The following is a 24,268-nucleotide window of genomic DNA, read 5'->3' as shown; positions in this document are numbered from 1 at the left end:
CCGAGGAAGAATAGTAAAAAGATTAAGAAACTTGTTCTGTTTTGGACCTAAGAGCATCTCCAATGGTGTTTCCACCATTGGAGTCCTTAAGTATATTATACTATTTTATTTTTTTTTAAGAGTTAAGGATTCTAATGAAATTTGTATTTCCAATAGTGTTACCCAGAATGAAATCCTTAAGAATAAAAAAATAATAAATTTTAAAACATGGGAAAATAAGATAATTTTTTTAATATTTATTTATTACATGATTAAACATATAAAATTACAATAATTATTGATTTTCATCTCCAAATTTGTTCCAAATATTCTCAATTAAATCATTCTTCAATTGATGATGTATTTCCGACTCGCGAATCTGAACCGAGTGGCACGCATTTCATTGATGCTTGGAGGGATGTCGGTACCACTAGACTTATGCACCCGTGAACTGCTGGCTACATCTTCTTCTTCAAATTCAGATGGATCGTACTGAGTGTCGTATCCATCTCGTTCATTTTCGACTATCATATTGTGCAGTATGATACATGCTCTCATTATCAAGTTTACAAGATTTGCAACAAAGACCCCTCTTCTACTCATTATCACCGAACTATGATCTGTTCCGGGGATAAACTCAACTTCAACTTCGGGGAACTTTGCTTTCATGTTCCAAAGACAATCAATAGAAATTTCGTCGCATTATTATATTTTGCAATTTTACGTTAGTGACATCATAATTATAATTGGCTTGATGAAATTTGATGAAGTTTCCACAAAATTCAAGGAACCCTCTTAAATAAAGACAACCAAACGGTACAAATTATAATTTATAAATAAGAAGTTCATCGGCGGAAATAGTGATAAATCCCTGAAACGGGCAAAACAGCAAAAAAAAAGATAAAAAACAAAAGCTGAAAATAAAAGGGCCCGGCCCATTATGTGTGGAATGTTCTACACGATTTCGTCCTCCTCGCTCGCCCTAACCACCGGCAACTCCAACTCAGAAACCCCCGGCTGAGCACCCTCCGTAGCGTCCGTCTGAGCAACCTCCGTGGCCGGCTTGTTCTTGAACAAAAGGAGAACAAAGTTGACACAGAAAACGGCTTTATAGTGCCAATCTCCTTCTCCCAGGTTATCATCCTTGTAATAAGCCGCGAGAAGAGCTATAGTCCCGTTTAGTACGGCGTCCGCAGCCCCCAACATGTCGCTGACACCGTATATTTTGAAAATACTAATCAGATGACACAAGATGGAAAAGTTAAAACCGACCCCATATCCATTCCATACGAATACGATCTCTACAAACTTAGAAAGCGCAGCCATAGAAGCGCTGACAACCAAAGTGAGGAGACACTTAGAGACCCATAAAAGGGTTTCAAAGCGTTCCACATAAGCCTGAACGGTCTCCTCCGAAATCATCTCAGTGATCAATCGGCTGATGAGAGGGTGTAAGAATCCGCTCAGTGCAAGATAGAAAAGCACAATAGCCGCGCCGACCCCTCTTTCCGTCGCGCTTTCGAACGTTTTGTCGTTCTTCATAAGGCAGACGAAGCTTAAGGCTCCTGAGACGGTTGAGACGGCGACCAGGGTGAACTTGGAAAGAACCATACGGGGACGAAGCACAAATCTTAGAACGTACTCGAGTCCATCTAAACAAGCAGCGATCCCATCGCGGATCCCATCGCAAACTGGCACCCACACGGTATGAAAGAGCTGTGCATAGTGGTGAAGGATATTAAAGAGCTGAGTGAAGAGCTGAGCAAAGAGGTTAAGGACGTGAAAGAGCTGAGTAAAGAGAGGCATAGCTAGAGAGTGAGTTGAGAGAGAGAGAGAGTGGCCAAGATTTTTTAACTGGGTAGAAAGGTTGCAGACGGTTTGTGCTGCAAGACCAACAGCAATTAATATAAAGGCGGAGAGAGCCCGCTATAGAGAGAGTGCCACGTCTATGGAAAGAAACGTTCGAAATAAAGTGAGGAGACGAGGTTGCCTTAATTTCCCTGTTTTGTCCCATTGAAACAGCATGTGGAAGGAGAGCCAGTGTCAGCTAAGCAAGAGACGTCATCGTACTATAGGTGAGCCACGAGCCAACGACCGGTCAAAATTTTCGAACTTTAATTAGGTCTAAATGGCTAAGTGCCTAATGCTTTTGATTTCTTCTACGTATAATCATCTCATGAATGTCGTTTCATTGAATCTACTTTGGCGATATTTATTAAGGGATGTTTTATAGATCAGTAACGAACTTTAAATTGTTGTCAAAAACAAACAAGCGAAAAACTTAAAATAAACATACTACGTGGAAAACCATGCATGAAAAATAAACTTGGAAACCATGCATGAAAAATAAACTTGGAAACATATGGGATAAACATCTAAAACTGTTTGTATAAGAAAGAAGGAGTGGAGTAAACAAAAAAGTTTTGAACGCTAACCTAAAGAGAATAATAAGCGACGTCAGCGACTTCTTGCATGCATTAATGATCTTCTGTACAAAAAGAAACATATTCGAAATAAAGTGAGGAGACGAGGTTGCCTTAATTTCCCTGTTTTGTCCCATTGAAACAGCATGTGGAATGAGAGCCAGAGTCAGCTAAGCAAGAGACGTCATCGTACTATAGGTGAGCCACGACCGGTCAAAATTTTCGAACTTTAAAATTTTGCTCTTGCAACTCGAGTTTTACCGTTGTTAAAAAGAAGCCGCTATAGTGCGACGTCATCACGACGAGAGCCAGCTATAGAGAGAGTGCCACGTCTATGGTGGTGTCTATCGTATCTTTTGTGTGTCTACTGTCTATTTTTAATAAGAGGTGAACTTTTGTTGAATCTGGTTTAATTATGTCTATATGGCTAAGTGCCTAATGCTTTTGATTTCTTCTACGTATAATCATGTCATGAATGTCGTTTCATTGAATCTACTAGAGTTCTTTGTTTAAGTTGAGAGTGTTGTGTTGCATCCTGCTTTTTGCGTTTGATATGGTAGGCATTTGGTGATTTGGTTTTATTTATTTAAGTTTAATTTGGTTGAAACCAGAATAAACCGATTCCGTCAAATGACGTACTCGATCCACTTAAAAACTGAGAATCAATTACAGAACAAAGCACCTTCACACTTTGTTCCTCTCGTCCAACATGACAAGTTCTATGCTCAATGTTCTCCCGTGTTTGAACATCATTAGTCCCTAAAGGCAGCGCAAGTCCATTTTGCAGACCTAATAAATGTGCATTCAGAAATTATCACTAAGAAAGTAGTGAACAATTTTGATAAAGTTATCATGTCATGCAAAGATTGTATCACCCCAATTAGAGCACAGACTATGGATATACATAGCCTCTCAGCTTCATTGACAGTGTGTCAAATAGTGGATTAAGATATGTTGCAAAAGATGTCAGGGATATAATTTTTATGGTGTAACCGTTTCCTTATTCTGATTGACATGTCTATAAAACGAGTTTCATTTGATTTCATTTTAAAGATGATGAAGTTTACTTCAATAATCTGTGATATATGATAAAGAAAACTTGTAAAAGAATTAAATACTCTCGGTTTAATAATATAGATAAAGATAGAAAGTCGCACATTCACCCAAAATAATAAATAAATATGATGAACGGTGGTGGTGGTATGCCACACAATTATACAAACTGAACGCAAATATGCATATTAAAAAGGTGGAACAAAAAACATGCATCGAACATATACGAAAAAGAAAACCAATTAGGATCCAGAGAGCATGCCAGATGTGAAGCATAATAGCATCATTATAGGAGGATCTTATCAGGGTTTTTAATAAAATTAGGAATTAAAAAAAATGAAAAAAGGCAATTATCATTGAAGACGTATCTTAATTAGGCCACACAAGCAACGTCTCTTGTATGCCACGTGTAGCTTTGATAGAGTTTTGGGAGGAGAATACGAGGAAGGCAAAATCACTTTGTGAAGAACAAAATCATCGACGATTCCTCCTCCTCCTCGGGAGCTTCCTTGCTACATCACGAGCTTCCTCACGATCGTCATCCTCGGCGTGGGACTCAACGCGAAGTCTTGGATGGTTTATCAACCGCAACCGCCACCGTCTTCTGACTCTTCCCCGTCGCCGTCTGATTGTTTTCCAGGAATCACATCACCGGAGACGCCATCGAACAATCAGAACCTAGAGATTGAGGACATGTTTGCCAGCTAGAGAGCTTCAAGCCATCGACCGCTCTCCTCATCCTTCTCATCAAAGTCAGTCCCTTTTTTTTCTTATCTCTTTTGATCTTCACTTGGAACCATACCCTTCACCATTCTTAAAGTCTCCGACTTTGATAAGCTAAGTAATTCAAGTTTTAGTATAAGAGTTGACTTGATTTAGTAAAATCAATCCCAGTTCCCCTTCTAGGGGTTGGTTTGTGTGTTTCATAGTATTATTGTAACTCGTTGTTAGTTTGTGAGTCTTCTTGTGTGTTAAAAAGGCAATGGCATCTTGTCTGATGATTGATACTATTATTGTAATTCGTTTTAAGTTTGGAGTCAAAAAAGCAATGGCTTCTTGTCTGGTGATTGATATTTGAAAATTTAATAAGCTGTCTGTTTCTTCTTCTTGGTTTGGTATGTGCTATTGAATACTATTACTGTAACTGTTGTTAGTTCATAGTTTTATTGAGTGCAGGAAAGGCAAGGGCTTCTTGTGATTTATAATCTGGAAATTGTCTGTTTCTTTCTGCTAGAGAATATCATTTTAGTACAATTGCTTATCTTTCTAATTCCCAATTCCATCTCCATCCCCATCGTCTGCCTCTCCGTCATGTCTCTCGGGGCCGTCATCACCACCGCGGAGGCGCAGGAGATTCTGTGGATACGATGAAGGAGAGTCGGAGATACGGTGCGGCCGGGATGTTGGCAGGTTTATCTCATTTCCCTCTTCATCGGAGCCTGCACCATCAGAGGTTAGTGTATCTCGTTTTACCATGCTTTGTTTAAGTTGGACTGCTTTACGTTTTAACAGATTCATGATTATCATAATAATCACCGAGAGATTCCTATCGTTAATTCATTCCCTTGAGTTGATGAATAATGAAAGTGTATTCACAAGATCAAATGTTCCTTTTCAGGTTCTTTCTTCTTTCTCAAGTTTTTTCAATTTTTTTTTAAGAACCTACTTAAGAAACTTGCAATGGAGGACACAAATTTAGGTGTTTCTTAACTAAAGTTTTTAACACAAATTTATTACTAAACAATTGATTAAGAGACCCTAATGGGTTCTAGGGATAAAGATGCTCTAACAATATTATGTGTGAGAAATTGCAATGTGTTATCATCACAGATTAGTAGTTTAGTTTTGTTAAGTGAGAAAGTTGTAAGAATATTATTCGGTTACAAATTTTAATAGAAAGCCTCACAGTTCAAAAAGAAATATTATTCGGTTACAAGAAGGTCGTAACGAGGAACTGAAGTAAGAACCTACCTAGTCCAGAATTAAATAGGCCATGGAGCAGGAGGGACATACCAGCTGTTGCTGATGTGGAGTACTGTGATTGGTGGGATTGATTTAAATACGACTTAAAGTTTTTCTTGACCCGACTCGTGACTTTCTCCGACATTCATGACCCAATCCATCCACAGTTTCTCTCTCATAAACACAAACACAAACACAAGTACTAGGTGGAAAGCAATGGCCCTTCCTCTTTTTCCTCCCTACATCTCGCGGCGGAGGCACGGAGGAATCATGCGGCGGCTGATCGGTGGCACTGTTGTTAATTATTATTCAATTTCTATTCAAGGTTTTGACTTCAACACATGATTCCTTTGGAACTTTACAGGAAAACCTGATTAGAATAATGTTATGTAGCCGATATATATTGAGTGTGTTTTCTATTAGCATAGAGATTGGAAGTACTTTAGATGATTGGTTTTGTTTAATCTTGTTATATTAGATAAGATTATGACATTATTTTTATCTCCATCCTTGTAGATAAGGACACAAGCAGAGGTTTAAGCTTACTGAGATTCTTCTTTTTCTTATTGCAGGTTGTGTGTGAAATAACCTTGAAGGATTTGAATGGATGATGACTTTGCAGATGGATAAGAATATTCGATAAGGTGGCTCCCTCTCGTACTTGGCTTAATATGGCTTTTTTGTTTTGGAGTATTTTTTTTCTTAGCATGCCTTTTAGACAGTGCCGGCTTTGGGGTGGTGCGGGAGGTGCAAGAGCACTGGGTCCTCATATTTTCATTAATATTTCTTTACTAATTTAGGGTCTTCATTTTTGAAATTCTTTTAAATTAAGGGTCCAATTTTTTAAATTATTCACTAACATAGGTAAACAAAATTTTGTATAGCACAGGGGCCAAATACTTTTTAAGCCGGGCCTGTTTTAGAGGGTCTGTATGGGTTCGTCTTAGCTCATCTTTGTAGGGTTGTATAGGCCGTGTTGTCTCTGTGCTTGATCCTATGTCTTTTTTGTTAGATTTGGATCTTCATCTCAGTGACAGTAAATTCATACTTTGCAGACTGTTGAGTTAGAAATCAAGCGTGCTCACCCTCGGAATCCTTCTGATCCAAATCCGTGGCAGCAGATTCGTGAAAATTTTATGAAGCAATCATTCTTGAAGACCACACGTTTCCGAGGAGCACAACATGGAGTTTACTCTGTGGCAGCTGCATTACAAAAGGATTGAAGACTTTCAGTGCTGTCCTGGCTCCTAGTAACCCGAGTGTGGCTCAAAATTCAAAGGGTCCATCTAGGCCTGACAGGGTCGCAAACCTCAAGCTGCAGTTCAGAACTTTCCTTTCAGAAGCAACATGGGGTTTTACCATGAAAACGATCTTAAAAATTAGAGCCAAGTATGGGCTTCCCTTGGATGGAAAGAAGATAGCAGAAGTTCAGAAAGGCTTTGGTGTCTTGTCACCGTTGCTTTATATACCTTGGTGATCTTGCTCGGTATAAAGGATTATATGGAGAGGGAGATTCTAAGAACCGAGAGCATGCTGCTGCGTCAAGTGGAAACCCACATCATCAGGTTATATTTCCTTGTCTCTTTCACGTGATGTTTTTAGTTGGTACAACTATGTCTTATAGTTTGTCTAATGGTATCAACTTAATGTCTCAGCTTTTGCTATAATTGCTTCCTATTCGTTATTTCCGGAGTTTAGCTGTGGAGACAACTTGATTGTTGCTTTTGAAATGGTTAACTAATAAGCTTCTGTTTTGTAACTATGCTAGTGGCTTAGCGTAATAGAGAGATTATACTCTCACTTTCTTAGCACTAATACATCTTTATCTCTGTTGAGCAGAATCGTGCCCAATTTGTTTACCGCTCCCAAAGACTCGTCTAGAAGGCCCACTGGTAAAAGAAGAGGTAAAGGCGGCGATAAAGATGCGGACGTGGTAGCTGTTCCTGAGAAGGATAAAGTAACTAGCGCAGATGAGATGCTCAAAGCATTCTGCGTTAAATTTGTTCGTCTCAACGGGATTCTTTTTACCCGAACAAGGTATGTTTGCTTTCTTTCTGAAAATTAGTTTGTTCTAGCCTCTGTTACTGGATCTCTGGTGTAATGTTTATCACTTGTCTTTGTTCAGCCTCGAGACATTCTCAGATGTTCTTGGTTCCACTAGCAGCAGTCTACGAGATCTGATTTGGTCGAGCTTAACGGAAGATATGATTTTTTGGTAAAGACACCAGTGACAGCGCACTTTTTATTGTTAGGCTCGTAACGCTTCTTATATTCAGCGTCGATAACTCGAAGAAAGACAAGGGAGGTCAGTCATATGCTAGAAACTCCTTAACAGCAAGTTTTGAGTTACTTGGACACGTAATGGAGCAGTGTGCGCATCATCATCTCAGGAGAGGTATCTGATGTCTCTAAGACGGTCAACGGGAAGCTGGCGACGGTGGTGGCCGAGGATGGCCACATCACCGGGGGTTATTCGTCTTCTCCGGGAGTCTATGTTGCCGGAATATACGGGCCGTTGGTGTTGAACGTTCTTCCAAAAGGGTCAGTTCCGGCGTCTGGGCCCAGCAAGAGAATCAATGCACGTCAAGACTTAATACTATATTAGTCTCACCATCCTCACGACTAAAAGTCATGTATGACAAAAGCCGTTTTCAATTCTTATAGATATTCTTTATTTTTAAGAAATGACTTTTTTTGCCGAGTTGTAAATATTAAATTCTATAGTTAAACCCAAATTATATAGTCTATACTAGTATAGTACCGTAAAACTTCTACAAATTAATACTCGATAAATTAATAATCTCTATAAATTAATAAATTTCACCGGTCTCAAATTGAGCCGATGTTAAATATTACATAAATTGATAAAATAATAAGATAATAATATTTTTAGAACTCCCATATAAATATATAATCCCATTAAATATAATTTTATATAAGTACAAGTTAAACATTATATTGTTGGTTTAATATTCACAATGAAAATACTTTTATTTTTTTAACATTTCAACATATTCTGATAATATTTAGTAAAATTATATCGAAATCCACGTAACAATTCTATAAAACATAAAAATATACACCAAATAAGATATTAAAACAATATGAAAATTAAATTTCTAAAATTTAAATAATATACATACGGTAAAATTAAATATTTTCTTACTTTATAAATAAAAATATTTAAAAAAAATCTAAATAAGGAAACTTTGATAAATTAATATCTCTATAAATTAATAAAAGGAGACAAAGAAAGGTCACTAAAACAAAACCTGTAACTGAAACACCGATGATCATCACCTTCCTGTCAGTTTCAATCTTCTTGATATCTCGTGGCTCTAGGCTTGAACTGTACTCCCACGACAGAAGTCTGTTTCCCTCGCTGAACGATCCAGTTGATGCAGAGTTCTCCTTAGGATCAGATGTTTTATTATAACTCCAAGAGGCAGCTCAAGTTTCTTCTAGAGGAATCGTAGAAGATCAGCACGCGAGCTATATATTTGTTGTGTAACGTTGCGTTCCAAGAAGTGACGATGGAAGACATTAGAGAGTTGTTGTTGATTCCCACGTGAGATGTCATGTCGACAGGATCCCAGTTTGTATTAGTAAACGTGTACCTGAACGAGTGGGAAAGAGTATTGGGATAACTACAAGTTATATGGAGATAACTCCTACTTCTAGATAGATAATGATGTTTAGTTTCCTAGTCCTTATCCTAATAGGAAACGTCTATGTATAAATACAGAGCTTTAGTTGTGAGAATAGGGGGCTGTTTTCATTCTATTCAATAATAACTTATTTCATGGTATCAGAGCAAAAAGAACCTGAAACCTAATTTTTTTTTTCTACTACTAAAACGTGTTTCTTGATACTCAAGAAACATGGGAGACACGACTTTAGCTCTGTCCTCTACGCCTATGGCAACCTTACCCTCTCCTAATGATGCTTCTAGCATATACTATCTACACCCTTCCGACAACCCTGGAGCACTGATTACCTCTGTTTTGCTTCGCGGTGATAATTATACGGAATGGGCTACAGAGTTATCAAACTCTATCCAAGCCAAGCGAAAGCTAAGTTTCATCCGGGGAACAATCCCAAAACCTGCGACAGAACCAGATCTCTCACGATGGTTAGCTACAAACTCGATGCTTGTTGGATGGATCAGAACGTCCATAGACCCTAAAATCAGATCAACCGTAACCTTTGTACCTGACGCGCATAAGCTTTGGGACAACCTCCAGCGTCGGTTCTCTGTTCGGAATGGGGTCCGACTTCATCAACTTCGTGATGAAATTAATACATGTCAACAAGATGGTCAGACTGTGATCGAGTACTATGGCCGGCTCGCGAAACTATGGGAGGAACTTGATAATCTCAAGACACCTCGATCTTGCTCTTGTGATGCTTCCGCAGATATAGAAAAAGAACGAGCGGAGATACGAGTTCACAAGTTCTTATTTGGACTGGATGAGTCTCGGTTTCGTAACATCAGATCTCAGATAATTGATGAGGACCCTCTTCCCGACATCAACAATGTGTACTCCCGCGTCATCCGTGAAGAACAACACAACAATACATCACGATCAAAGGAACACAAAACAGAGGCAGTCGGCTTCACTGCTCAAGCTGCTCAAACTGATCTTGTCAAAACCACTACGCAACAACCTACAACAGTCTTCACCCGAAGTCGGGATCCAAATCGATCATGTACTCATTGCTCTCGCAAAGGACATGATCAGAGTGAATGTTTTCTCTTGCACGGCTATCCAGAATGGTGGTATGAACAGAAGAATACCACGAATGCAGGAAATAATTCTCGTGGACGTGGTGGACGTTCTCAGAACTCAGGACGGGGTCGTGGCAGGTCTAACTCTTCGAGAGCACTAACAAACAATGCCTCTGCGGCTCCCTCTCCAACACTTAACAACGATCAGATCACTCAACTACTTCAACTTCTTCAGACCACTCAACAATCATTGTCTTCTGAAAAACTTTCGGGTAAACCTACACCTAAAGATGTTATCATAGATACAGGCGCATCGCATCATATGACAGGAGACCTTTCAATCCTGAGTGATGTCGTTGATATACATTCTTCCTCGGTCAGATTTCCAAATGGCCGCTTCTCTAAAGCAACAAAGAAGGGCAAACTTGTTCTCAGCCGAGACTACTACCTAACTGATGTTTTATATGTTGAAGATTTTAACTGCACATTGATATCGGTGTCTTGTCTTCTTAAACAAACTGGCTGTATTGCTATCTTCACTGACACCTTATGTGTTTTGCAGGACCGTTTTACGAAGACCCTGATTGGAACGGGTGAAGAACGTGAGGGGGTTTATTACTTCACAGGGGTCACGGCTGCACGTGTTCATCGGACTGAGTACAAGAATTCATCTACTTCAGAACTTTGGCATAGGAGACTTGGACACCCTTCTTTTCGAGTTTTGTCATCTTTACATGTTTTAGATAAACTGGTTTTCGATTCTGAGCAAGCCTCGAGTTGTGAGATTTGTTTTCGCGCTAAACAAACGCGCCAAGTTTTTAATAATAGTTCACATAAAGCTTTTGAACCATTCTCTCTGATTCATTGTGATGTGTGGGGACCCTACAGAACAACTTCTTCGTGTGGTGCTAGATACTTCTTAACTATTGTTGACGATTACTCGCGGGCAGTGTGGACATATCTGATGTTAGAGAAGTCAGAGGTCTCGAAATTGCTCAAAGAATTCATGGCTCTGTCTGAGCGCCAGTTTGGCAAGAAAGTAAGGACAGTTCGCACAGATAATGGTTCTGAATTTCTCACCCTCTCGTCCTACTTCAAACAGCAAGGTATTGTCCATCAAACCTCATGTGTAGACACACCACAGCAGAACGCTCGAGTCGAACGGAAGCATCGCCACATCCTAAACGTAGCTCGGGCGTGTCTATTTCAAGCACATCTCCCAGTCACATTCTGGGGTGAGAGCATACTAACAGCTGCTCACTTAATAAATCGCACGCCATCTCAAGTTCTTCAAGGAAAAACACCTTATGAACTTTTATTTGGAACAAAACCAGATTATGATAAGCTCCGTGTCTTTGGGTGTTTGTGTTACTCTCATCGGAAGGCGCGTGACAAAGACAAATTTGGCGATCGCAGCAGAAAGTGTATCTTTGTTGGCTATCCTTATGGTAAGAAAGCATGGAAATTATATGATCTTGACACTCACGAGTTCTTCAGTAGCAGAGATGTTGCCTTCTCTGAATCAAAGTTCCCTGGTGTACATACTGATGCATATGTTACACCACCTATGAATCATTATGACCCTACTATAGATGATTGGTTACTACCGAACTTGGACTCAAGGGGGAGTTCGCTGCCTCTGCCACCTTCTCCTCCTACCAGTTCAGATCACACAGTCCCACCACCGGTTAGTACTAGTCTTCCGCCTACGTCTGAAACAAATCCTGTAATGCCTACAGCAGCTATTCATACTTCTCCAGCATCACCGCACCAGTCTGTAACTCCTGTGCCTCCTACTACAGATGAATTTACTGCATCCCCAGGCATACCAGAGATTCTTGGTCGAGGTCAAAGGCATAAAACTACATCAATTCTACTCAAAGACTATGTGACCCATTCAGCTCAACATGATAATAAACCCTCTCACGTACTCTACTCGCCTGATCTTGGTCCTCCAGAAACGGTCTCAGGTATGACCCCATACCCTATATCTAGCTATCTCACTGACAAGATATTTTCAGTTACGCATCAAGCGTTTATGGCTGCTCTTATTCATGATGATGTTCCTAAGAGCTATCGCGAGGCTTCTAAACTCAAGATATGGGGCGATGCAATGCACAAGGAGGTCACGGCCTTTGAAGCCACTGATACATGGGAGGTCACTAATCTACCTCCGGGCAAGAAAGCCCTTGGCAACCAGTGGCTTTACTCTAACAAGTATAATGCGGATGGCACGTTAGAACGACCTAAAGCACGTCTCGTTGTGCTTGGTAATCATCAAACCGAAGGTGAAGACTTCACTGACACATTTGCGCCTGTTGCTAAACTCGCCTCGGTCCGCTTCATACTCAAACTAGCTGCAGTCAAGAATTGGTTTGTCCACCAGATGGATGTTACAAACGCATTTTTACATGGTGACCTCGAAGAAGAGATATATATGAAACTCCCGCAGGGTTTTAAATGCTCCGATCCGACCAAGGTCTGTCGTCTCAAAAAGTCTCTGTACGGGCTGCGCCAAGCACCACGCTGTTGGTACTCTAAGCTTACTAAGGCGCTCCAGGACTTTGGTTTCTCTCATGACTATGCTGACCAGTCTCTTTTCTCTAAAGTACGGGGTTCCACATGTTTGCATATCTTGGTATACGTGGATGACTTCGTGATTGCCTCTAATGATGCTAAAGTTCTACAAGAATTCAAAGACTATCTTCACCGGTGCTTTAAGATGAAGGATCTTGGCACATTAAAATACTTCTTGGGTCTCGAAGTTGCTAGGAATCAGACAGGGTTTTATGTTTCTCAACGGAAGTATGCTCTTGATATTATTGCAGAGACTGGTCTTCTTGGTGCTAAACCAGCTCCTGCACCTATGGAACTCAACCACAAGCTTGCTTTGGCTACAGGACCTCTCGCTAACATACAACAATACAGACGTTTGGTAGGTCGTTTAATCTACCTCACTAATACGCGTCCTGACCTTGGATATGCTATCCATACTCTGTCTCAATTCCTGCACAAGCCGCTATTACCTCACTGGGAAGCTGCGTTACGGGTAGTTCGATACCTCAAAGGAAGTCCAGGCCAGGGAATATTTCTTCAAGCCGATGATAACCTGCAACTAAGTGTCTACTGTGACTCTGATTGGTCATCTTGCCCTCTGTCTAGGCGTTTTCTGAGTGCATATATTACCTTCTTAGGTGAGTCTCCGGTTGCTTGGCAGACCAAGAAGCAAGATACAGTCTCTCTTTCGTCGGCTGAAGCTGAATATCGTGCAATGTCTGTTGCTCTCAAAGACCTAAAATGGATGAAGGGCCTTCTCGAGTCCTTTGGCATTGCGCATCCAACGCCAATGAAGCTCTACTGTGACAGTAAATCCGCTCTGTATATTGCTGCAAACCCGGTGTTTCATGAGCGTACCAAGCATATCGAGCGCGACTGTCACCATGTCCGCGATGCACTCAAGTCTAAACTCATTACTACTGAACATGTCACGTCAAAGAATCAACTCGCTGACATTCTTACAAAGTCATTACCAGGACCGGCATTTGAAAGATTTGTGTCCAAGTTGGGTGTTCGCAATCTCACACTGCCAACTTGAGGGGGAGTATTGGGATAACTACAAGTTATATGGAGATAACTCCTACTTCTAGATAGATAATGATGTTTAGTTTCCTAGTCCTTATCCTAATAGGAAACGTCTATGTATAAATACAGAGCTTTAGTTGTGAGAATAGGGGGCTGTTTTCATTCTATTCAATAATAACTTATTTCAAAGAGGAAGACTTAACGCTGGTTTGATTAAAGAGACCCAAGAAACCACCGGCTGAGTTGGAAGGCATTCTGATTCGAGCCGGGGCTAAGAAGAAAGCGAACCCTTGGCCATACTTACCGAACTTAGCACGGCCAGTATCGATTCTGAAGGAGAAGCGGGTGGTGAAATCCGAAGGGCTTACCTATTACTGGATCCCATAGAGGAACCTCTTTACCGTAAGTGACCCAACCAGCACGGCAAGTGAAGTTGATGCTGGTAAGCTCAACAGACCTCTTTTTGATCTTGCATCTCCTTGGTATGCTATTTCAGAACTTTGGTTGAAACGAGTTATCTTAAAATGGATTGAACAGACACAAGGGAGAATCAAAATAAATGAAAAGAAGAGCATAGAGCTGGCCATTTTTGCACAGGAAGAAACACAGCTAGTATTATCACAAGAGACCTAAGACTGGGTGGAATTACTATATGTATATACTTCACAGCAAGTCAACGACTAAACCTGAGAGCCAAGTTACAAAAGTCACCAAAATAGTTGACCTTAAAAGTAAACAAACATGTTTAGTGGTCATCCTAAATCCTTCTTTAAGGTAAGCAGAAGGCATAATAAAGGCAGTGAGTGACTTAAAAGAAAAGAAAAAAAAAGGCTTTCCAACCAAGTCACAACGAAACGTGGATCATGAACACTAACATTTTCCAGAGAACTAGTTTATGCACACCACCACAATTAGTTATTGAACAAGAGAGGATTAGTCCACCAACAACTCAGGTGGTCCATCTGTAAACTATGTCAATGCACATTAAGTAAGAAGAACCTTGGCCTGCATCATTTAAAAGAAAAAGCCTTGCACCTTTTTGAGAAATTGAAACTAAAACGCACGGATATACTTATGAGAAAAATAATAGTCTGAAAAATGACTTCCACCAAGTCAATGTCAAAACCTAGGATTAGAAAAATAAGCTCATCCGAGGAGCCAGCTCAACCTCAGTTAAAACAAATGAACATCAACTTTAAGATCCTACATTTTTCTATGTTTTGTCAACTAAGTCTTTATCTGTTATCACGAAAAGAATGTGATCAACAATTATACAAACTGCAAAACAGTTGACCTCAAGAACAAACAAATGATAGTCACAACTGAAATATACCTCTTATCTTACGTGCAAGAACAAACCTAGATAGCAAGAGACAAGTAAGAACAAACCCACCAAATTGACCATCTTCTACTTTACTACCAACACTAAGAAAAATGTACATAAATGTATATCAAGAAGCTTCAGTTCCGACCAAACTCGTTGAAAACATGTTGTAATTCAATTTTCTATGTGTGGGATAAACAAAAAAATAACCACTGTCAATTGTTTTGTTGATATCTCTAATTCATCTTTCGTCCTCTTCTTGTCAATCAATCTTCAGCCTTGACCAGAAAAAAAAGAAGAAAATGGAAAATCTCTGGTTTATCATCTTCTCTCTCACAGCTCCTATCTTCTTCTTCTTCGCCAGATCCCTTTGGAGTCAAAACTCCAAGTTACCACCAACCCCTACGTCTCTTCCCATCATCGGCCATCTTCACCTTATCAAGAAGTTTCCTTTACCACAAGCTCTCCATCACCTCTCTTCAGTCCACGGCCCTGTTCTCTTTCTAAAATTCGGATGCCGTCCCGTCCTTGTCCTCTCTTCCCCAGAATCCATCGAAGAGTGCTTCACCAACCACGACCAAACCCTCGCGAACCGCCCCAGGACCATCACCTCTGATCACTTCAGCTACGGCTACAAGAACTTCGGACTCGCTCCTTACGGAGATCTCTGGAGAACTCTCCGCCGTCTCTCCACCCTCGAGGTCTTCTCCTCCACAAGTCTCCAGAAGAACTCCTTTATCCGTAACGAAGAAGTCTTGAATCTCTGTTCGAGACTCTTCAGATCATCCGTTGACTCTAGGAAAGTGGATCTCAAGTATCATTTCACGCTTCTCACTGCTCAGGTCATGCTCAGGTTAGTCTCTGGGAGTCGTGGCGTTGAAGAGAGCGGTCCGGAATCAGAGAAGAGGTTCTTTGATGATTTCAAGTCGAGGTTCTTCTCGAGCATGTCGATGAACGTCTGCGATTTTTTCCCAGTGTTGAGGTGGATTGGGTTCAAAGGTATTGAGAAGAGAGTGATGGAGATGCAGAGGATGAGAGATGAGTATCTTCAACGACTCATTGATGATGTTCGGATGAAGAAATTTGATTCAACCGGTTCGGTAGTGGAGAAGTTCTTACGCCTTCAAGAAACAGAACCAGAGTTCTACTCAGATGATGTCATCAAAGGAATCGTAGTGCTTATGTTCAACGGCGGAACTGATACTTCACCTGCGGTAATGGAATGGGCAATGTCGGTTTTGCTGAACCATCCTGATAAGCTTGAGAAGCTCAGAGAAGAAATCAAATCTAATGCTAAGCAAAAAGGGATTATACAAGACTCCGATCTCTCGAGCTTACCTTATCTTCGGTGTGTCATCTACGAGACGCTCAGGCTATACCCCGTAGCTCCACTCTTGCTTCCTCACTGCTCATCAAAGAGATTCAACTTAGGCAACTACGAGCTTCCGGAAAACACAATGTTGTTCGTAAATGCCTGGGATGTTCATAGAAACGGTGAGCTTTGGGAAGACGGGGATGTTTTCAAGCCTGAGAGATTTGAAGGGTTTCTTGGCGATAGAGATGGTTACAGGTTCTTGCCGTTTGGAGTTGGGAGGAGAGCATGCCCTGGAGCTGGATTTGGAATGAGGACAGTGGCGCTTGCTGTCGGAGCATTGGTTCAGTGTTTTGATTGGGAGAAGGTAGATGAAGGAGATATAGACATGAGGGCTGTTTTTGGTGTGGCAATGTCTAAGGCTGAGCCACTTGTCGCGTTGCCTAAGCTACGGCCTGATATGGTTCCTATCTTGTCTCAGCTCTAGTGTCATCTGTATTGTGGCCAATAGAGTTGCTTTAGACGATTGCTTTTTTTATATATACACATGTACAATAAGGAGAATGAATAATGATCATAAATCACAAATAGTTACCTTAATAGTGGAATCAGTTTCTTCATTTTTTCGTTCTTCCTTGGCATTAAATCTGCAAGAGGCAGGGAAGATGATCTTAATCACGGGAAGGTCTCCTCTCTCCTCCTTCCTTTAGATGGAGATCTATGGAGAATGATCATTTGTTGAATAGCCACTGTTGCTTCTTCATTCATTCAGTCCTTATATAACCAAAAAATAGTGATGCAACAAACAAGAACAGACGTCCCACTCAACGATGACCATAATATGAACTGGATCAGAAGCAAGTAAAATTTGACGTTCAATAAACAATCTCTGATACAACTATCGGCGGAGAAGCTATATTTAGCAATGTAGTTTCTCTAGACAGGAGAACTCGAAAATAAAAGAACCCAAAAAGTAGATTCATGTACACCCTCAATGATGGTAATTTTGGCCCTTGAGAATAGTCCATGCCCTGAAAACAGGAAACCAATTACATCATCTCATAGTATAATTGGAATGCAGAGACAGAAGTAACAATGTTATCACCTGTAAAGCTGTTCCATAAGTACAACAAGAGCTATCTGATGATTCAGGACCATGGAGGAGAGTCTAATGGTCACATTAGCTCGCTTCCTCACTTCACTTCCATGTCCATAAGCTCCACCTATACAAAACGATATCCTCGAAGCTCCCTGAAAACAGAGATCGCCACAGAGTCAAACATTCTCTCCTGCTTAACAAGTCCTCTTAAGCCTTTCCATTTGTAAAGAAAGGTTTCCTCAAGATGAATCAGATTAACTTCAATCAGTTTGATAACTTTCCAAGAAGACTAAGAACAAAGGGAAAGGCCAAAGCTTACACTATTGCCTGCATCCCCAAGTAACTCAGCCATCTGTTCTGAATCAACGTCACGGCCTCTCTCGTCAAGCACCACAACCTAAAATCTCACAATCAGACCATCAAGAATGACTAATTACAGATTGATTCTAAAGAGATTTCAATAATACCCAAACATCAGGCCCAATAAGCTTCATCACAGCCACTTCTTCATCCTCAACCTGAGCTCTAACATCCCTACGAGTAAAAACACTATTGACTTCAAACCAAAGCCATCTAAGTTACTGAGCTTTATCTCCAAAAATCGAATCAACGTACTGAGCATTTCGAGGATTGGAGCGAACCAAAGAATCCTCAAAGGAGCAATACGGTTTAAGCTTGGTCTTGTACTCATCGACCAAGAGTCGAACACCTTCCGATCTCTTTTTCCCCACTGTTATCACACGTATCGGCAGAGCTCTCTATTGAAACCAAAAACTTATCAAAACCTAAACGTCCAAAACCCTAATCAAGTCGATGGAAGCGTACCACTGCTTGGCCCGTGTATCTACATGCTCTTCCTGATGAAACCGTCACACAATCTTCAACCAATACGTTCGAAATCAACAAATTTGAGAAATGTATAAACCTTTATCATGAGGAGTAGGAGAAGCAGATGCGTAAGGCTGCTTCAGGTGACAAGTAACCATGAAAGAGATCGCCATTTTTTTTTTACTTCTTCACGTTTTAACGACGGACGATTATACAGTTGAGTTTGGACACTCCCAACACGAGATCAAAGCCTCCGAACGATACCGAGAGTTTTAAGCCCATCATATATGGCCTGTCGTAGTATATATATGGGCCTTAAGTACAAATTATATAATTCATGAACTTCAGCCAATCCCTTATATACTACATCTATCTATCAAGCAAATGTTGTAGAGCAAGTATGCATTATACAAAATAATATATATATTTATAATTCATACGCAAAAACATAAAAGTTGATATTGGCCTCTTTCTGACACATGCACACTCCACTATGAATAAGAATTAAAAAAAACAGTATTGTCATCAAACTTTATCACAAATCCACATTTGTACATCTATAATTATGAGTTGGACAATTAGTTAATTTGATACAATACCAAAGCAAGAATAATCGAAAAACAACTATACCACCGCATACTAATAAGTAACACATAACATATAACTAAATTCTTGAATCTTAAAACAAATTTCAACTCAAGCATTTAGTGAATATCATAAAAATTTGACAATTGGCATAAACTTGCAAAAATATAATTTTGAAAAAAAAACTGTTTTCCATTTTAATTTTCCATAAACTCAAGTAACGTTTCCTAAAATTGCTCACCCTTTCACCACTAAGTTCAATCATGTTTTAAAAGTTAAAACTGTTTTTCTTTTATAAACACTAGATCTTTTATCCGCGCTACGCGCGGATTGTTTGGTATAATTAAGTTTTTATTTAATTAATTAATTTATATTTATTTTAATAATTTATATTATAATTTGTAAAGTGATTTTTTGCCTCTGAACTCTCATACTTAAATTTAAATCAGCTTAAAGATTTATTATCCTTAATAAATAAATAGATCTGTTAGTATATAATTAACAATTAATTAAAAAGAAATTTTATTGATTTGAGAATTATCATTGTCTTAAAATAATTTATTTTTTGTTATAAAATATTCATATCTTAAATAAATAATTAGGTTTGTTATTATATTATCGTAAATTATAATGAATTGTTATTTGGTAATCATCATTATATAAAAATAATTTATATTGTGTTATCCAAAATAATAGTTTACATCATAATTTTTTAAAACAAAAGAGATATATCTCCTTATATATATTGTATATAATTTTATATATACATAAGTGTTTTTAATATTCTTACACAATAAAAGTATAATTTTATTATAATAAATATTTTTGTGATATGTAAAAAATTGATATTCATTTTTTTACTAAATATTTCAAATGCATGAGTATTTTTAAATTGTATTTTATGTGATAAAATAATTGTTCTTTGATAAAAAACCCTGTATGTTTGATTTAATATTAAATATTCTGAACATATGTAAATAATTTATTCTAGTGATATTTGAATTGATAATATATTTATTTATATGCAATTATTGTGTTTGCAACCAGTGTACCATTGCAACCAAACTCTTTCTTGAGATCCTTAAGTATCTTGCTGTAAAAAAAATATGAACCTAATAATGGAATCAGTTGAACCTCCTAGACCAACAGCCTAAGCCATGTTAAATTCGCATGATGCTACATGGTTGCTCAAAACCAAAACCTTTAATGATTAGAACACAATTTTTTCTTAAAAAATCTATTCGTGAATGCATTTGTAAATGTAAACTGCAAGACTTAAAACAACCAAATTCGTAAAAGCTTCAAATCCAACAAAACTAAGATACTCAAACATCAAACTTAAGGTAAAAAACATTATGCAGAGACAATAAGAAAGATAGTTCAATGTTGCAAACACAAAGTCTGAGATTAAAAAAAAACAAAGCATAGAGTCTTAGTAATCATAAAACCACGATTCAACACATCCTAGCCACATCTGGCTCGCTTGGGGTCTTCTGCCTCGACCTTATCAGCAGCCCTCTTCACTATCCCAACGCATGTGGAAGGATCACCATCAGCAATTCCATTCTGCAGAGTTCCTTGGGCTTCAGCTTCTTGATCTTCTGGGGTGAGAACCTTTGTCACAGTCAAAGCTTGGGTCTTGCCTGTCAAATTGTGATATGATACTTTCACAATGAATTTTCGAGTCTGTCCAATGGTATCGATAAGAGCCTGAGGTACCGGAACCAAGTGGTCATCTTCTACATTCTCATTAGCCTAATATACATTAAACAACTGTCACTATATATATCTAGCTATCTTGGAGAATATAGATTCAAATAACATAAGCACACAGGGTTGTAATTACCTCGAAATAACTTGCAACCAACTCTGAAGCTTTTCTTCCGGATAACTCATGTCCAGCATCACCGAGGAGCACAAAAGACGCCTGATCCTCATTATCATACACATAGATCTTGGCCAGGTACCTGTGTCATGTGCAGAGTTATAATGAGTGCATTAAAGTATAAGAATAAGTACAGCTGAGTCACTTACTGTGGAACACCAACAATGTCGGGTTTCCCACATTTTTTACACATAAGGGTGGTAGGCCCTTTGGTTGCCTTAGTGTGGCACACACCACAGCCTATGTAATACCAGGATGAACCGTGCACAACATCAGCAATGGTTGCTATGCACTCAAACCAAGCAACCTGCAAGATGCGAAACAATTAATTAAGAGATTAAGACTATCATATTGAAGGCGTTAATCATTGATATTGTATAACCTTGGCATCTTCCTGCTGAATATAGAATAAGAGCTCGCCTATGGTCATTGTCTCAGTCTTAGTGACAACGTCTGCGTTAACTCTGTTGGCAACAGATAAGTTCGCGTTCATCCTGAAGCCAACACCCAAACATCAAATACAATGTGGAATACAACGGCCAAAATTTAAATATAGAATGCTTACCAAGTGAGATACTCTTCGGTTGTTTGAACATCTTTGTCCAAGAAAACACGTGATGGCGTCATAGAGGAGAGAGCGAGGGCACCTATAACAGATCCATTGTTATAATACATATGCAAAGTTATAATGTAAATGAGATGTAGAAATATATATATGTCTAATATTTGCTATCTCGGAACCTATAGGTTACTCATATGTATATGTATATGTCCAAAAGCAGCTCTACTACCAAAACTAACCTAACCAGATAAGACTCCTTGACCATCCTGTGTCCTGCTTAAAAATTAAAAAGGTTGATAATACGGACCTCCAAATCGTTTCGGGTTTAAAGTAGTGACCAAAACAACACGTGCGGTTCCTCCAGATGCTTTAAATTTCTCACTAAAATCTGAGGCAGCCTTGTCCCATAGGTACAACTTCATCACCGGACCACTATAACATACAAAACACATGTGTTAAGAGAGACAACATATGAATATGAAAAAAAATAGATTAGCTTACTCATGTGTTTGAACATGGAGCAAGACGCGGCGTGATGAAGCCATCTCGGCATCATCTAGCATGAGACTATCACTTAGAACCTGTCCATTCACAAGCTTGATGTGGCCAACATAATCTGCAAGATAAAATAAACAAACTCAATGCTTTATATATCATAAACCCAAAAATGTAGCCTAAAATTGTAAGTGTAGATCAAAACATTATCCTAGACAAAGAATGCTGAACATACTTGATCGATTTAAACACATTATATAACACGGGGAGCTTACCATAAAGATCCCCTCTCAAGTCGCAGGCAGCATCGAACTCCTCATATCCATGGATCCGGAACCGGTCCTCAAGGAAACAAACCGGACTGTCCGTTAGATTAGAGAGGTCAGAAGTCGATGAGAATGTGATGGTGAAACTTGGTTCCGCAACACGATACAAATTCTTGTTGTGAGAACCGAAAAAACTGTTGAGTCTGTAAAGGCCACCAGCTCTCATGTGTGGCAAATAAGTGTCTATCCTCCCAGCTGGGATGAAACCCTGGATGACAGTCTCCTGTTATCATCAGTAAAGAAATTAAATCAGAAATGCTAGACAGGAAATCATAGAAACGCATCAACAAAAAAATTATAGTTACTGTACTATCAATAAAAGCAAACACTTGCTATAAATTATCTAAAATGTTCATCAGTCAAAGTTTTAATGGAATATGTTCTCTTTTTTTATTAGCAAAACTAAACTGCCAAAGTGAGACCAAGAAACCAAAATCATAAATTATTTTCTAATCATAAAGTCTCTGCCAAAGTAAAGTCTAGAACGATAAGTTTCAATTTCTAAACTAAACTGTAAGCAAGATTTTGGGTTATACCTCTTGGTCGATGAGAAGCATCTCGAGACCGATAAGCACCTTTGACACAATATTTCGAGCTTCCCAAAAATGGATCAACCGGAACCTCAACTCGCCGTCATGAGGTCCGTATTTCACATCTTTGAAAGCCACCACTTCGGCCGAGACAATAGCTTTTCCCCTGACGCGGGAAGAGACAGCAGATTTGCCTCTAACACCTGAGGAGACACCAGCCTTCGTGCTGTGAATGATCGCACCTGCATAGGAATACGAACGTTACCATCATTAAAAAAGGGAACTAAAAATCCACAATTTCACATGCGTTTCTATTTACTCTAGTATAAAAATTATCTACTAAAAACAATTATTTTGCTCATCTCATTGTTTTAAACCTCATAGCTTCAGATTCTCTATTTTTTATACTGGTAATCAGACGGACACTATAATCTCATAATGAAACGATAAGGGTTCTTACCATTGGGGTTCTTCGACATAGGTACGCCGATCAAGACGCCGGAAGAGACAGTAGTTTTGCCGCTGAGTTTGGTCAGACCGGAAGTGACCGACGCTTCGCCTTTGTCTCGCTTCGAGTGGAGATCGCCTATTGAGTGGTTGGATGAGACATGGGGTGTTCCGATGGGTTTGATCGGTCCGGGAGAGGAGTCAGACTCAACGCCTTTTGGTTTCTCGGAGATGGAACTTCCGTTGGAACTCATTGCAACAAAGCTTAATCGGAATAAGACTCGTATCAAGAGTTGTATAAACAAAAGAAGGAGAAAATGCGGATTAAGAGTTATATAAACAAAATCTGAAGGAGAAAAGCAAAACGAATCCATAAATGAGAGTAAAGAGAGAACGAAGTGGAGTTGTATTGATTGTTTAGGGTCAGATCATGAAACGGATCAAAGAAGAGGAAGAGCAAAAATTAGGAATCGACAAAGGAGATGAAGAATCGACAAAGGGACGAAGATTCGATTTAGGTTAATAGGATTTGAGAGACGCGTAAGGGAGAGGTCGAAATGGTTTGGTCGCTGGCTGGGTCTGTCTATGGTCTAATGGGCTGGGTTCGATTGTTTTAAAAATTACGGTAAGTCGAAGCCCAAGAAATCAACACATATTTGACATGGCAAAAACACCCTGTCTAATTGGTTGATTAAAATTGCCTACGTGGACAGCTTGGTTGAGGAGGATATCTCCCTTTTATTACTTATCTGATTTTATCTATTTATTTTACACTCTGTTCATCTATTCTCTCTCTCTCTCTTTCACTTTCTCTATCCATTTTTTGTTGAGTTCTTGATCTGGTAAAAAAACATGCAAGTTTATCTTTCACTTTTTTTTTTTTGATAAGTATGTGAATTCATTATAGAAATAATGGTCCAAGAGATTCAACAGTCCTTGAAGGATTAAATTCTACTGCATCTAAGATTGCTAACAAAGCATGGGTCAAGGAAAGCCCCCCAAAAAAGATAAAAAAACTTTCAATGACAATAAAGTCTAGTCAACACCCGAGAGAGTGATTAGAGCTTCACTAACTAATTCCTAAGCTGCTATTCGATTACCAGTAGATGAATGCTTACCTTGCTGCAGGAACCTGTAACAAGGACAT

The 24,268-nt window shown here is 39.2% G+C and overlaps 3 protein-coding genes and 1 long non-coding RNA gene across 6 annotated transcripts; 2 read left to right on the top strand and 2 right to left on the bottom strand.

Moving 5' to 3' along the window:
- Nucleotides 1–4,746: 4,746 nt before the first annotated feature.
- On the top strand, nt 4,747–8,164 carry LOC111204661 (nonsense-mediated mRNA decay factor SMG7). Of its 2 annotated transcripts, none has more exons than XM_022699862.2 (5): nt 4,747–4,908; nt 5,990–6,061; nt 6,473–6,982; nt 7,257–7,454; nt 7,543–8,164. In XM_022699862.2, the coding sequence occupies exons 3-5, from the start codon at nt 6,918–6,920 to the stop codon at nt 7,634–7,636; spliced, it is 357 nt and encodes a 118-aa protein (XP_022555583.1). In that variant the 5' UTR covers nt 4,747–4,908; nt 5,990–6,061; nt 6,473–6,917; the 3' UTR covers nt 7,637–8,164. The 2 variants fall into 2 exon arrangements, with proteins under 2 accessions (XP_022555583.1, XP_048625289.1); XM_048769332.1 differs by lacking the exon at nt 4,747–4,908 and adding an exon at nt 4,945–5,742.
- Nucleotides 8,165–15,122: 6,958 nt separating this feature from the next.
- LOC125593145 (cytochrome P450 81C13-like) lies at nt 15,123–16,984 on the top strand. The gene has a single exon (XM_048769328.1). The coding sequence runs from the start codon at nt 15,355–15,357 to the stop codon at nt 16,849–16,851; it is 1,497 nt and encodes a 498-aa protein (XP_048625285.1). The 5' UTR covers nt 15,123–15,354; the 3' UTR covers nt 16,852–16,984.
- Nucleotides 16,985–17,206: 222 nt separating this feature from the next.
- Nucleotides 17,207–18,567, bottom strand: LOC125593146 (putative RNA methyltransferase At5g10620). Its single transcript, XM_048769329.1, has 7 exons — nt 18,389–18,567; nt 18,289–18,320; nt 18,079–18,221; nt 17,931–17,997; nt 17,783–17,860; nt 17,470–17,615; nt 17,207–17,395 (listed from the first exon to the last, which is right to left on the bottom strand). The coding sequence occupies exons 1-7, from the start codon at nt 18,462–18,464 to the stop codon at nt 17,356–17,358; spliced, it is 582 nt and encodes a 193-aa protein (XP_048625286.1). The 5' UTR covers nt 18,465–18,567; the 3' UTR covers nt 17,207–17,355.
- Nucleotides 18,568–20,151: 1,584 nt separating this feature from the next.
- On the bottom strand, nt 20,152–23,636 carry LOC125593149. Of its 2 annotated transcripts, XR_007329092.1 has the most exons (3): nt 22,094–23,636; nt 21,327–21,939; nt 20,152–21,255 (listed from the first exon to the last, which is right to left on the bottom strand). It is a non-coding gene; the product is annotated as an uncharacterized LOC125593149 (long non-coding RNA). The 2 variants fall into 2 exon arrangements; XR_007329091.1 differs by having other exon boundaries at nt 20,152–21,939.
- Nucleotides 23,637–24,268: the final 632 nt, after the last annotated feature.

Source organism: Brassica napus, chromosome C9 (genome assembly GCF_020379485.1).
Source record: "Brassica napus cultivar Da-Ae chromosome C9, Da-Ae, whole genome shotgun sequence".
NCBI lineage: Eukaryota > Viridiplantae > Streptophyta > Magnoliopsida > Brassicales > Brassicaceae > Brassica > Brassica napus.
This window is presented reverse-complemented; position numbering and strand designations above follow the sequence as displayed.